Here is a 14,799-nt window from a genome sequence, read left to right as displayed (position 1 = left end):
CACTCCAACCTGACTGCACTTTGGAAAACAAATAACCTGGAAAATGGCCGCTGTGTTGCTGTTCTGACCTTATTCTTCTATCCTTTCTTACTGCCCAGATGGTAAAGCCTTAGCTAGTGTGTCTGAGACTAAAGTGACTCAGAGACGGGAAGCTCAGACGGAGAGCTTCAGCTCTCTGTCGGCGGGTCAAACCGCCCACACTGTTGAGTTTTCTGAGCTCGTCTCTGAAGCGTCCTCCGTGTCGTGGAGGACGGTGGAGGTTCAGATGGAGAGCGTGACCTCAGTGGAGACGAGCTCTCACAGCAGCGTTGCTTTCAGCCTCTCAGCCAGCCCCCAGCTGCTGACGGAAATGAGCGACATCAGAGTGAGAAGCGGCGAGGTGGCCGAGTTCAGCTGCTCTTTCGACGGGCAGCCTTTCACCTCAGTGGTGTGGGATCATAACGGTCAGAACTTGGTGGACACGGAGCGGGTAAGGCGCTCTGAGGGCGGGGGCCTGTTGTCCCTGCTCATCCAGAGCGTGGACACGGACGATCAGGGAACCTACCGCTGCACAGCCACCAACCCGCACGGTCAGAACAGTTCCTCTGCCAGGCTTACTGTTGAAGGTGGTTAATCTTTCTTCTTTTTCATTTCCAACTGGTCCATTTCACTTCTCCATCCGCTCCTCCTGCTTCGGACCCCCTCATCATGACTTAATATCTCCTCCTAGTTGATAATCTGTTAGAATAATGGAATAACAGCCTCTGTTAGCGTAGCTTTGCTCCCTCCCTGACGCCAGCTTCCCCTCGCTAATCTCATCTCCATCCTACTAACCCTTTCATGGTTATAGCCGTAGCTTTTGACTCTGACCCCTAATTACTCTCCCTAACTTTATTCTCACTCAGCTAAAGAAGCGAACCTCAAAGCAGAGACCCCCATCCCTACCGGTTCTGTCCGTAAAGCGTCTCAAGCAGACAGAGAGAGTTCTAGAGATCTCTCTGAGCAGGAGAAGCAGGAGTCAAAGAAGAAGCTTCGATCTTTGCCTGAATCTTCCCAAAGACCTTTCCAGTTATATTTCCCGGACGTGATGCCTCATGACGAGCGGAGTCGCCGGCTCTTTGACCGCCCGGAGCTCCTGATAAAACTCCCCCCTGAACTGCTGCTCAGAAGCAAAGACAGGAAGTCTCCGCTCTGCATCATGAAGGGGCTTCCTGCTTCATTTGTCATTTGGCTTTACAGCCGTTTGAATGTGAAGGACTCTGTTTGGTACTCTCTGAAACAGGACAGCGCTCTGTGCTGTGTAGATGCTAATAATGAGGGAGCCGGACGGGGGGGCTCTTACTGTTTGAAAACTCTGAGCTCAGCTGGAGATGCTGAGTGCAGCACAGGGATGAAAGGTTGGCATTTGCATGCTTTTGGTCCTTTCTGTGCCCCACACCCATGCACTTTGTTTCCTCCACCACCACTTTTAGCACCAGGCAGCGTCTCCAACTCGTTGTGTCTTGCACTCTTGACTAAAAACATTAGAGCTATGAAGGGAGAGTCATTTATATCACAAAACTTTAAGGAGAAGACATATCTGCTGCTCAGTAAAAGAGCGAATGGAGGCATGAAGAGAGGATGAGCTCAAAGACACGCCCCTGTGGATCAAACGGCTGCACCACTTCTCAGATTCTAACCGCCGTGTGCTTTGAAGACAGTTATAGAAATGTTTTTTTTAATTGGAGCCATTCTGTGTCTTACAGTGACGGAGGCGGAGAAGGAGCCACAGGTTAAGGAAGACGTAAAAGGTAGATACTGATCCAACAGGGAGGGGAGGGGCTGAATTAACTTCGTTATATCTGAAATGTGTTGTGTCATAAGTGTCATGAAATAAAATTCAGCTTTGAATCAGTTTAGTTTTGTGTTTTTAAATGAAACCAATGCTGAATCTTAATTTATTCTTAATGTCTTTCATCCGTTTATGAGTTTCCTTCTTGCATAAAATGTGTTTAGATTCCGACATTCCAATGTTTGTGAGTGTTTGACTAAATCTTGAGTTGATGGTAAAACATGTTCAAGGTTTCACACTGGAAAAACAATCTAGAAATAAGTAAACATTTCTTAAATTAAGTGTATTTACCCTTAATTTGCCAATGAGTATGAATGAGTATTTTTACTCTTATATAATATGCATTTGAAATTAGACAATGAATTGTTTTTTCTTATTTTAAGTGTAAATTGTCTTATTCAAAAAGTGTCATTTACCTCCTCAGTTCAAGACAAAAATGCTCTTATTTAGATTTATTTCCAGTGTACAATCAAATGTTAGTCATATACTTCCTGTTTTCACTTGAGCTGGATGATGCTGGGATGTAGGGATGCACCTAACCATTTTTTTGCAAATTAATAATTAGTTAACCAAAGGTTGCTTAAAGAAGAGGTTTTATGAAATAAACCAGGTGAAACTAAAACTTTTCCGCTAAATAAAGATCTGTATAGAGCATACTGACAGATGAAAAGGCAAAAACTGTAGAGAATGTTTTACAATTTTGATATAATTAATGCTCTAAGTGGGTCCCTCTCAGCTACAGGCATGTTTTAGAGCAAAGTGGGTCCTGGAGGGCTGCTGTCCTGCAGGTTTTAAAGGTTTCTCTGCTTTAACACAGCTGATTCTGATAATTGCAGTTCAGCAAAAGCCTGTTCATCAACTATCAATGTAAATCAGCTGCGCTGGAGCAGGAAAACCTCAAAAACCTGCAGGACCGACTTTGGAGATGCCTGTTTTAGAGTTTCAACACTAATTTATGATTAATCGATTACTAAATTAGTTGATGATTATTTCAATAATCAATTAATCTGATTGTTTCAGCCCTACTGGGATGTGTGATTTACTTTCAATTCTCATTGTTCCACTCAGCCTTTTCTAGCTCAACCATCACAGTGGAAGAGGAGATCCAGGAGTCATTCAGCACTGGCTTAAAATTACCTGATAAAACCAGAACACTTGAACTCAAACCAGAGACCAAACGCTTCTCCAGCTCTTTGGAGAGGAAAAAAGAAAAACCAGTTTTCCTCAGCGAGCTTCCCCCAGCAGCAGTAGCAGCTGTCGGGGAAAGCTTTGCCTTTACGGTCAAAGTGTTGGGTTTCCCAGCACCCACTGTCCACTGGTTTCACAACGGGCAGACCATAACCAGTTCATCGGTCTATACGTTCATTCACAGACAAGACAAGTACAGTTTAGTTATTAACGAAGTTCGTAGAGAATATGATGGGGAGTACTCTTGCACGGTCAGCAACAGGTTCGGGCAGTCGACATGCTCCTCGTTTCTTCACGTTCAGGTGAAAGAACCCGAAGAGGAGAGAAGGGTTGGCGAGGAAATGCCGAAGTCCGTTGGCCATCCTCCAAAGTTTCTGAAAGCGATAGAGTCGGTTCAGTTATCGGAGGGTGGCCAGTGTTTCTTCAGATATACGCTGAGTGGAGATCCGCTCCCTGATGTTCAGTGGTTCAAAGGAAGCACCATTATCCAGCCGGCCGGGTTCGTCGTCATGGCGAACAGTCCGGACGGATCCGGCTTTTTCAGCATTGAGAGTGTCAAAGAAGAGAACAGTGGTACCTACACATGCAAAGCTTGCAATCTGTTTGGTGAGGCCGCCTGCAGTGCTGAACTGGTGGTCATTGGCCAAAAAGCACAGCAGGAGAGGCAGTTGATTCAGAAAACAAAAGGCTTGAAGATTTCCCTGACTGAGCAAAGCACAGAGTCCCGGCTGAGCCAGGAAAGAAGCCGGTCAGATCAGTTGATTTACACCATCAGCACCGAAGACCGGCAGATTATCCCCAGTGAGGAGGTGGAAACCCTCCAGGAGATCAACGTCTCTGCTGCTACTCTGCATAGAGAGCAGATGACCCAGCAGGCCGCTCTTCTACAGTCACATGAAGTTCATGAGAGCGTTTCTTTAGCTCTAGAACACCCCGCTGAGGTCTTAGCTGTATCTACAAAGCAGCTTCACATGGCTTCATTCCTGTCTTCAGTCCAGGAGAGCCAGAGGATCACAGAGCAGCATTCAGAGAGGATTCTGAGCCCTGAGCTTGTTGACCTTAAATCCTCAGAGGAGAAGCCGTCTGAGATTATGTCGGCTACCTGTGAGGAGGTCCTGTCCCTGAGCACAGTTAGAGCTGAGCCTCTGGCAGACCAGACTCAGGAACACATGGAGACCACGGCTGAACCCAGGCAGCCGCTCAGCAGCTACCAAGTAGAATCCGCTCTCCCCATCCTTGCTGATGTGTCTGGTGCTTTGGAGCGACCAGATGAGGAGAGAAGTTTTAGAGTCCAAGAGGGGATGAAGGTTTCTTACTCTGCTCAATCTGCTGAGCAGCTGCTGCTCACAGAAACCCATTCTGAGCCTCTGCTAGCTCTGAACCCACCCTTAATGCCACAGGTTAAAAAAGAACAACCTAATCCAGTGCATGCACCGATGAGTGAAACCAGAGGGACTCTCACTAAAGAGCGCAGGTTTGAAATACATAATCCAGAGCAGCAAACCATCCAGACAAGCAAAGAAAAGCTTTATAAATCAGCCATGACTAATGAAGAAAAATATCCGATTCAGGCTGAACAGACGGTACAAGTGGCCCCACTAGAGAGTCCGATGTGTCTGCAGGTGATGGGGGAGGAGAAACAAGTTTTAAATCTGCAGGTCATCAGTGATCAGTGTGGTTTAGAGTCCGAGGGGCGGTTCAGCAGTGAACAGCCTCCCACAGAGCAGGCAGATGTAAGGAAGAGTCCAACTTTGCTGCACTCTGAAATTCACGAAGAGCAGAGGGCCTTGGTGTGTGAGTCGACCTCAGAGGTCAGAGTGCAGACTGACTATGCCTCAGCTCAGCCAAGAAAAGAGCAGCAACAGCAGAAGTACCTCCAGTCTATCCAGTCTGTTCCACAACTACCAAAGGAAGGGATCATTGTCTTTACCAAACCTGAACAGCAGGCAGCCACAGCCAAGCAGGAAAGAGCTCGAAGCCATGCCGCGTCCTCAGAAATGCACAGAGAGATCATAGCAGATAGCCACAAAGATCTTAGTGTGTCTGTGGATGGAATGAAGGCCAAGCATAAAACTGAATCCAGACCTCCGAACATTCTTGGTGTGTCTTCCCAGTCACTACTACTCCCGAAGGAGACCCCTTTCACTGACACCGTTAGAGAGCAGCGAGTACTAATTCAGAGAGAGGAGCAGTGGGACATCCTGAAGTCCTTGAACATCACAGACACCCCCACTTTAGAGGAGGGCCACACCACCAGCCTGCACACGGATGAGGAATTCAAGCCTGTAGTTAGAGTCGAACCAAAGATCCCAAAGAGGCCCGTGTTCATAGAAGAAAAGGCGGCGGCAACGGAGAGATGCACAATCTTAGAGGCTGCAGAACGAGATTCGGCAGTTGCGATTAAGGAGGGGCAGTCAGTCCAACAGTCTGTGCAGCTGGAAGAGAGGCAGGTCATCTTGAAGGAACAGTCTAGTGAGATACATCAAACCCAGGCTTCCACTGTCACGGTTCAGACCCAACCTAAAGGAGTCGTTTTTCTCCATGAGTCTCAGGACTCTGTTCCTCTACCCAAAGAGCTCAGCTTTGTTCTAAACATCCCCAAACCAACCAGTATGACCATTAGACATCAGCTGAAAGACGCTCTTCAGTCGGCTGTGGCCACCAATCAGGCAGTCCTACTGGCAGAGGCTGTGGGACAGTTAGAAGCGGTTGAGATACAGGAAGTCAAAGTTCAACGAGAACCCAGAAGGAAAACATTTACATATCTGATCACATCGCCCGGTGTCCCATTGGAGATCACGCTGTCCTTTGAAGGGGAATATCCTCAGGTGGCAGATCTCAAGACAGAACTGGAGGTGGCGCTACGAGCCATGTTGTTCCAAGAACAGCAGAGTCTTACTTCAGAGCAGCACGGCACCCTGCAGATCGACAGACCTCAGATAGTCCACAACAGCTCAGCAACCTCCAAAGAGATGATGTCCACCGTGACTGATACAGTGATGGTGGCAGAGAGCGTTGCTTTGTTCCCTCCAGATGCATCCTTTAATGCAGATTTAAGAATGGAGTCAATGGGTTCTTTCCAAAGTGCAACAATTCAGAGCTACGGCTTTCAGCAAGCGAGTGGCATTAACACAGAAACCACATTGAAAGACGTAGAGCAGGTTGCTATGGTGCAGATGGACACCAGAGAGGAGTACCTCTCAGAGGCTTTCCTGATCAGCGAGTTCTCTGACCGCCCGATGGATCGCCCTGTTGTTGTTCAGCCTCTGGAGGAAACCTGTGCAGAAATAAACGGCGACGCGGGGTACTTACTACGACTATCAACAATGCAACCGAGGTGAACTGGTTCTTCAATGGTCAGCTGGTGGAATCTGGTGAAGAGTTCAGGTGTTCTGAGGACCATGACACATACACATTAGTTATCCACAAAGTGTTGAAGGAGAGGCATCAAGGAGAATATGTCTGTGAGGCTGAGAACGCAGCTGGCAGGACCACGACGTCTTCGAGGCTCACTGTGGTCTCAAAAGGTTTGATGATGGGCGGTTCTTTGATATCATCATCAACTAACGTCACTCAGGAGTTCATGTCATGTTTTGCCTCTAGTCCTCAGAGAAAGCTTTTACAGTTAAATGCAGCAGAGCCATCCTCACTTTTCTTCCCTCACATTTGCACTTTCTTTAAACGAACCATCCTCACGTCCATCACTGTCCTCTTTGGAGTCATATCTCTCAGCGCCTGTCTTTCCTCATCCTTGGTCCATTTCTTGCATGCATAGCTTCTTTCCTCTACCTAACCACAAGCTTCTTCCTCCACAGTCATCCCTGGATTCATTTCTTTCATTTCAGGGCTAAACAATAGAGTCTGCTTTGAATCTATTTAAAATATATATCTTTCTGCTCACTTTATTTTCTTTCTCCTTCTCCTCCCCAAATGCAGTGAAACCCGTGTTCAAGCACAGAGTCGTACCACTGGAGGTCAACGTGGGCAACAATGCCAGATTTGAATGTGACACAGAGGATGCTCCGAATGTGAACTTCAAGTGGTTTAAAGATGGACACCCACTGAAAGAGGGTGATAAGTACCGGATAATCAGCCGCTTCACCTCCTCCTCACTGGAGGTTCTGAGCGCAGCCAAGGAGGACAGTGGAGAGTACAGCTGCAAAGCATCCAATCACCATGGCGGTGATGAATGCTCCGCCCTTCTCAGTGTGACAGGTAGGAGCAATGCATTTTTACTCCTTCATAGCTGCTTGACTTTGGGTATGTTTAGGGAGTTTTAAGTATCTGTGAACAGCTTCATAGTTTGATTCGATGCTTTTGAATCACTCTTCTTTATGCCGGTGCTTCTACCCAGTATAACATTTTACCACTAACATTTTGTCTTTCCTAATCTTTATAGAGAAATTTCCTCCATTTTTTCAAAATAAGCCTGAAAACCAAACAGTGTTTGTTGGAAAGAAGGCACTGATACAGTGTGTTATAGCGGGATCCGCTCCTCTGAATGTTGAGTGGTTTAAAGACCACCAGGCTGTGTCCTCAGTGCCTGAACACTACCGTACCTCTTGTGAAAAGAATAAGCACACTCTTGAGATTGCCATGCTTGAAGCGGCAGACGGAGGGCTGTATGTGTGCAGGGCATCTAATGATGCCGGAGTGGCTGAGTGCAGCACAGAGCTGCTGGTTGTCGATAAGCCCAGCTTTGTAAAGCCACTGGGTCCAGTCGCAGCAGTGGTTGGAGCTCCTCTTCACCTGGAGTGTCAGGTGGACGAGGACACAGGCGTGACTGTCACCTGGACCAGAGATGGTAGAAAAGTCCACCAGTCTCCAGACTGTAAACTGTCTTTTGAGAACAAGACGGTAAATCTTGACATCCTAAAAACCACATTGAAAGATTGTGGAAATTATGTGTGTACGGTGGCAAATGAAGCTGGAAGTAGCTCTTGCTCCACCTCTGTGAAAGTACAAGGTAAGGTCTGACTATACTCCAGTGTTTTAGTGTTTTACCCTTCAAAAACTCAACAATCAATATTTTTGTGTTTTTTTTCTGATCTATACTCAGTTGCTCTTTTTTTCACCAATGCTGCTATGTTTTTAAATAACATCTTCTTCCCTTGCAATGGTTCTGACTAACCTCCTGCCTGCAGAGCCCCCAGTCTTTGTAAAGAGGCTGGAGGCCACCACAGTCTGGAAGCAGGGCAGCACGGCTCGGCTCCAGTGCTCTGTCAAAGGATCCCCTGAGCTCCACACCACCTGGTTCTTCAATAACAGCGAGCTGCCGGTCGGCGGCAGGTATGCCACCAGTTTTAAGGATGGCGTTTCTGCCGTTGAGATAAGCAATGTTGCGTCGAGCGACAGCGGAAACTACAGCTGTGAGGTTCTGAACGAGTCAGGCTGTGAGAGCTGTAGCACCAAAGTGACTGTTAAAGGTGTGAAGAGTCACAAGTACTAGAAAAACAAAGTTTGGCATTTAAAATCTGTCCTAACCGAGCTGTTGGTTCCCCATTAGAACCGCCGTCATTCCTTAAGGATGTGCCCTACTTAGAGGCAGTCAGGGGATCTGTAGCGGCGTTGGAGTGTGAGATTGCAGGCTCTGCACCTTTTGAAGTGACCTGGAAAAAGAACAAGAAACGTTTGTCCTCAGATAAAAAGTACAGAGTAGTGTCACAGGAGTCTCTGACCTCTTTGGAGATCCATGCATTCGAGTCGGCCGACATCGGTGAATATGAATGCGTTGTTTCTAACGCGGTTGGCTCGGTGACCTCTAAATCAGTGGTTAAACAGAAAGGTCAGTCAAAGAGAGAACTCAGTGTGACTATGGAGCTAGCTTCCCTGATAGCCGCTAACATTTACTAAAACCGATATTGTTTCAGAGCCTCCTATCTTCTCAAAGAGGATTGAGAGTTCTACGGTGGTGCTGGGAAATGTGGCAAAGCTCCAAGGAGTAGTGAAAGGCTCAGCTCCTATCTCCATCAAATGGATGAAAGACTCAAAGTCACTAATAGATGACGATTCCAGCGTCACCACAACATTCGAGAACAATATTCCCAGCATTTCCTTTGCCTCTGTGGATATAAAGCACGGCGGCAAGTATACCTGCATCGCAGAGAATGAGGCGGGTCAGCAGAAGTGTGAGGCTATACTCACCATCCAAGGTCAGGACCCACCTCCATCCAGCTAGCTCTTCCTAAAGGTAACCTGGGTTGGTCTACGAAGCTTGAAGCTTGTGTTGTGTTTTAGAACCAGCAAAGATCGTAGAGAAAGCGGCATCCATCAGTGTTACGGCCGGAGACTCGGCCACGCTCCAGTGCAGCATCTCCGGAAGCCCGGAGCTTAAAGTCCGATGGTTCAAAGACGGAAAGGAGATAATAAGTGGTCGTAAATATAAGACAACGGTGAAGGAGAGCACCGCCGCTCTAAAGATCCTTTCAGCAGACAAAGGAGACACCTCAGAGTACAAGGTGGAGGTTTCCAATAAAGTCGGCAGAGACGAGTGCATGTGCTCGGTCACCGTTATAGGTTGGTGTTGGCTGACATGACCGAATCACGATGCCTTAAAAAAATCTTGCGTTCTTTCAGTCACCGTAATGTCTTTGGCTTGTTCCCCATACAGATCGTGCCGTTCCACCATCTTTTACAAAAACTCTAAAGAACTTAGATGGAAGTATTGGTAGTAACATAACGTTGGAATGCAGAGTTGCTGGATCGCAGCCCATGACTGTTTCTTGGCTCAAAGACGACAAAAAAATTCACAGCAACGATAAATACAAGCTTGATTTCAGCGATGGCGCCGCCACGTTGGCGATAATGCATTCAGAGCAGAGTGACAGAGGAGTTTATACATGCCGCGCCTCAAACGAGGCCGGAGATACAGAAACCAGCGGAACGCTGGCAATCAAAGGTCAGAGAAGACTCAATGCCTGAGATCTAAACCAAAACATAGAGCCAGGCAAAGCGTGTTGACAGGCTTTGAACATGCGTGTTGTTTTCCAGAACCTCCAGCCTTCACAGTAAAACCAGAGTCCCGAGATGTTGCACCAGGAAGCAATGTTGTCATGAGAGCAGAATTCACTGGGTCTGCTCCACTTGTGGTTAAATGGTTCAAAGAGGAGAAAGAGATCTTCTCCGCTGGGAAATGTATCATTAAGAAGGATAACTCCTCCAGTTCCTTGGAGCTTCATTCTATAAAAGCCAGTGAATCGGCTAAGTACACCTGCCAGGTGTCTAACGATGCGGGCAAAGTGGACTGCAGCGCCATCCTCTTCGTCAAAGGTTCTGCTTCCATCCTGTCTCAGCCAACCTTCCACTAACCCCTTCCCCATGCTCACTGTCATTGCTCTTGTGAATTTACAGAGGCTCCCACGTTCACGATGAAGCTTGAGCCTTCTCGGCTCCTAAAAGCCGGACAGCCTCTCAGACTGTCTTGCAAAGTCTCAGGAACTCCTGTGATCTCTATCACATGGATGAAAAATGGCTCAGAAATCATTTCTGGCCAAAGATACTCTGTGTCTTTTGAGAGCTCGGTAGCCTCTCTGGAGGTGGAGTCCTGCAGTGTGGAAGATAGCGGAGAGTATATGTGTGTCGCTTCTAGCGACGCCGGCAGAGAGCAGTGCAGCTGCTCGGTAAATGTCAAAGGTCAGTGCTGTCTGAAGACAATCTGTTCCTGTTTTCTGCTCCACACCCTTCCATCTTTCTTAACTTAGGGATATTTGTCTGAATTATTATATAGACAGTAGGTTAACGGTAAGTTCTGTAAGTAAATGTGGAGCAGATCTGCCTCTTTAGACTAAACTTTCCTTTCAGGCCTCCTGGTTAAATGTGACCTCTATCATCTCTCTCATAGAGCCTCCAGAGTTTGTAAAGCCTTTTGAATCGGCTGAGTTTGTGAAGGGATCTGATATTATTCTGAAAGGAACCGTCTCAGGTTCCCCTCCATTTGAAATAAGCTGCTTCCTGAACGATAAGCTGATAAGAGGCAATAATAAGCATCAGATCCATGTTGAAAGAGACACAGTGACTCTTCAGATATCTGACTGTGACAGCAGGGATGATGGGACTTACCGCTGCACGGTTGCAAATGATGTTGGGGAGACATCTTGTTCTTGCCAGGTTTCTTTGAAAGGTTAGTACTGCTGTTATCTCTCGTTTGCTGCTGCATGCCGGTCATTGCACCTGTTAATAATTTAATGTCGGCTGATTTATTCCTCATTTTCCAGGTTTCCAGAAATAATTTTTCTTCATGCTTTGTCAATGTTTGGATCAGGGATTTGCAGGTTTAGCCTGAGTTCAGATCATGTAGTTTTCTTTTTTTCCACTAGAACCACCATCATTTATTCAGATGCTGCAGGAGTGCTGCATGTTGGCCTCTAAGTATCTATGAAGTGCATGCATTCCGGCCCGCCTTCCCTATGGTGTTCCAATGGAGTGGGACAGTCAGGACCTAAGGGAAGACGAGCATGTTCAGATGTCCTGAGAAGCCGACCATGCTGAGTTGACTTTGAAAAACGCTCAGGTGTCCCACAGTGGGAGGTGCAGAATACAGGTGGAGCTCAAAGATCACGGTGACGGCTTCGTCATGTCTGTTGGGAAATCTGAACTCTGTGGTTCTCATGTCCGTCTGAAAGCTTCATTAACTCAGTGCCCGCTGGTAGGGAGGTCAGGCTTGGATGGACGTCACCACTTATCAGAAGTGAAGATTATTCAAAGTAGTTCAGGTTTTAACGTCTAAACCAGATAAGAAATCTTCCTCAATGCTTTTGATTCTTTGTAGATTTTATACATTCAAGCTGAAATTGTTTCCCTGTTTTTAATGGTTTTCATTTAATGTTTTAGATATATTTATGGCTTTACTATGAAGCTGGATGTTTTATGTTTTACTGCAGAACTGAAATGTAGAATCGTTTTGCTTTTTGTGGAAAATATGACTATTTTTCCTGGGTTTTCACTCTGTTTCTATTGGTTTGATATACATCATTAGTTTAACTCAAATACGTATAGTTGTCAGCAGAGGTGTCCAAAGAATTAATTTTTATAGCTCCAGTAGTTTAACTCTTACTGTTTAGAAACACTTTTGTAGAAGTTAGAGGATCAACTTCAGCTTTTTACTCAAGTAAAAGTATAAACCTACCCTTTTTAAAACTACTTAAAGTATAAAAGTAATGCAAGAAAAACTGTTAAGGCCAGAAGCTTTACTGCTCTACCCAATTAAAGGAACATTTTTCTACAATTCTGGATGATAACTTCCTTAGACTTTATTTCCTTAGTTTTATAACTAATGCTAACAGCGTCACATTTAACTTTGCATCATCTTGAAAAACTATTTATTTTGGTTTGTGGTGAGCAACAGGTTGGGGCAGCACCGAGTCCAACCACAAAGACATTAATTGTCTGGATAAAACTAATTATTTTTGATGGTTCTTCTTGAATAACAACAGGCCATAATGAAAATGAGCTTAAATGAAACTAAACTGAGTCTATTTTTAAAGTATTTGTGCTTTATCTTACACCTCTGGTTGGGTAGAAGGTTTTTAGCTGGTTTATCAGTCTCAGATATAACAGCTTGTTTTGATGTTTTAACGCTTTTACCAGAAAAATAACTGATATTTGACTTTTGTAGCCTAGTTTTATAGTTAACTGATGTCTCATAAAGGAGTCCATTATGATGATGGTTGATGAGTTTGGAAGCTGTTTTATCATCTGGAAAACAACATCTACCACACTATGAGTAACTCTATGTTACAGATATAATTATTGGTTCTTAGATATAAACCTGCTTTCACACTAACGTTGCACAAGTGCTTTAGTTTTAGCATAAACACCATTGAAAAGCATTGTTAGGGTTAGGATTAGCATCACTCCTCCCACCACCCATAAATAAACTCTCCAGCAAAGTTCATACAAGTTTTGGGATTGGAAAAAATCTCCCAAATTTCCAGGAACAAATGACTAATAAAAGCTTGATGTTGTTTGAAACAGATGCGGTGGCTCCTCCCACATTTCTGAAGGAATTATCCAACCTCCAAGCGGTGATGGGTTCAGTGGTTACCATGGAGTGCAGACTGGTCGGCTCTTTGCCACTTTCTGTTGAATGGTTCAAAGGGAAGCAAAGATTAAGGCAGGGTTCAAAGTATAAACTCTTCCATTCTGGAAGCACGGTTTCTTTGGAGTTAAGGCTGAGCGGGAGCAGTGACACAGGAGCGTACTCCTGCAAAGTCACCAACGAAGCAGGCAGCTGTCTCTGCAGCGCCATCCTGACGGCCAAAGGTTGCTCTTCTGATTTATTCCAGACTTATTAGGCAGGAAATCTTTATTCGGGGTCATAATCTCTTCTCCCTGTGGGTTGCAGTGCCGCCCAGATTTCTGGCGGAGCTCGAGTCTCTGTCAGTTCTTCCAAAGTCAAAGGTGACCTTCAGAGGAGTCTTTGAAGGCACCGACCCGTTTGAGGTTGAATGGTTTAAGGATAACACCAGACTGGTTGCTGGAGCAGGGTGCATGATCAGGTTGGAGAAATATTCCTCCACGCTAGAGCTGAGCTCTGTCGAAGCCCGGCACGGCGGGGTTTATTGCTGCCCGCGTTACAAACGAAGCCGGCGAGGCGGCAGAGAGAGCAGAGCTGATGGTGAAAGGTTGGACTTTCTTTTTCTGTCCAGCGCCATCACGCGCTCATTTAACGCCATCTTTTTTCTTCATTTTTACAGCTTCTCTGTCTTCATTTTCTTTGAAATTCTGCTTCCTCCCATCACAGCATCACATTCTCCACCGCTCATCCCACCCAGTGTTGCTTCGTTTTATAACCTAATCTCTTTTTTTTGACTTTGCAGAGCCTCCTCAGTTTACGCTGAAACTTCCTCCCACCACCTTTGTGAAGCACGGTGAGGGAATCATCTTGGAGTGCACGACCAACAGTGCACGCTCTTTAAAAATGTGCTGGTATAAAAATGACCAGAAGATAAGCGACGGTGGAAACTATAGAGCCACGCTCTTGGAGTCGGCTGCATCCCTGCAGCTCAGCTCTGCGAGCTTTGAGGATGATGGGGTCTACACCTGTGAGGTTCACAATGATGCGGGCAGTGCGAGCTGCAGCACCACTCTTACCGTCCAAGGTCAGATACTAGGCAGATATACTGATCACATGTTAGCAGGTAGATTTCTCCTTCTCATGCATATTAACTCTAGTCCAGGGGTCGGCAACCCAAACTGTAAAGTCTTCTATAAGCCTGATATGGCAAGTCTATTAGCACACCATAAAAAAGGACTATGAGGGCTGAAATATATAATAAACATTGATGATTAAATGTTTATCCTGAAGCAAATGTCACATCATGTGACTCTGCTGTACGATATTTGGTGCTTTAAGGTTGAATTCCATTACAATATTAATCTATTTGGTTTTGCATTGTTGTAATTATAGAAACACAATGAAGAAATCATATTTTTGGTGTGATTTTTTATTTTGAGGATTTGGGATAAAAAATGGAAGAAAATTCCCATCCCTGCATCAGAGCGCTACCTGTTGGATTCTATGCTTGTAACCAGACTAGCAGCAGTAGTGGAGTCTGGAGATGCAATCCATTTCTTAAATCTATCTTTGCTCTCCTCTAATTCATCCAGAAGTTCTGCAATCACTTTGTGGTCGGCTGCATGTTTAGCTCTATCAATTTACTCTTTTTATTATTTGACAGCTTCTCATTCCAAAGCAAATGTGGAGTCAATCTAAAAAAGTAAAAAACATTCCACTGGACTGTTTCCAAGTTTGAAGAAATTTCTCTTCCCATCCAGGAAACCTTTTCATTTCAAAATGTCAG

At 45.5% G+C, this 14,799-nt stretch overlaps 1 protein-coding gene across 1 annotated transcript in view; it reads left to right on the top strand.

Annotated features, from left to right (window-relative positions):
- Nucleotides 1-14,799, top strand: part of LOC119795836 (titin-like) — a 166,156-nt gene that overhangs the window by 31,921 nt on the left and 119,436 nt on the right. Inside the window, 14 exon segments of the mRNA XM_038304063.1 lie at nucleotides 99-605; nucleotides 885-1,376; nucleotides 1,725-1,769; nucleotides 6,935-7,213; nucleotides 7,398-7,964; nucleotides 8,143-8,424; nucleotides 8,505-8,783; nucleotides 8,869-9,150; nucleotides 9,236-9,514; nucleotides 9,609-9,896; nucleotides 9,989-10,267; nucleotides 10,349-10,630; nucleotides 10,839-11,117; nucleotides 13,816-14,097. Coding sequence (XP_038159991.1) covers nucleotides 99-605; nucleotides 885-1,376; nucleotides 1,725-1,769; nucleotides 6,935-7,213; nucleotides 7,398-7,964; nucleotides 8,143-8,424; nucleotides 8,505-8,783; nucleotides 8,869-9,150; nucleotides 9,236-9,514; nucleotides 9,609-9,896; nucleotides 9,989-10,267; nucleotides 10,349-10,630; nucleotides 10,839-11,117; nucleotides 13,816-14,097 — 4,422 coding nt within the window.

This window comes from Cyprinodon tularosa, unplaced genomic scaffold, assembly GCF_016077235.1.
Source record: "Cyprinodon tularosa strain WSP-4 unplaced genomic scaffold, ASM1607723v1 ctg525, whole genome shotgun sequence".
NCBI classification, from domain to species: Eukaryota; Metazoa; Chordata; class Actinopteri; order Cyprinodontiformes; family Cyprinodontidae; genus Cyprinodon; species Cyprinodon tularosa.
Note: the sequence above shows the minus strand (reverse complement) of the source record. Positions and strands in the feature narration are given on the sequence as shown.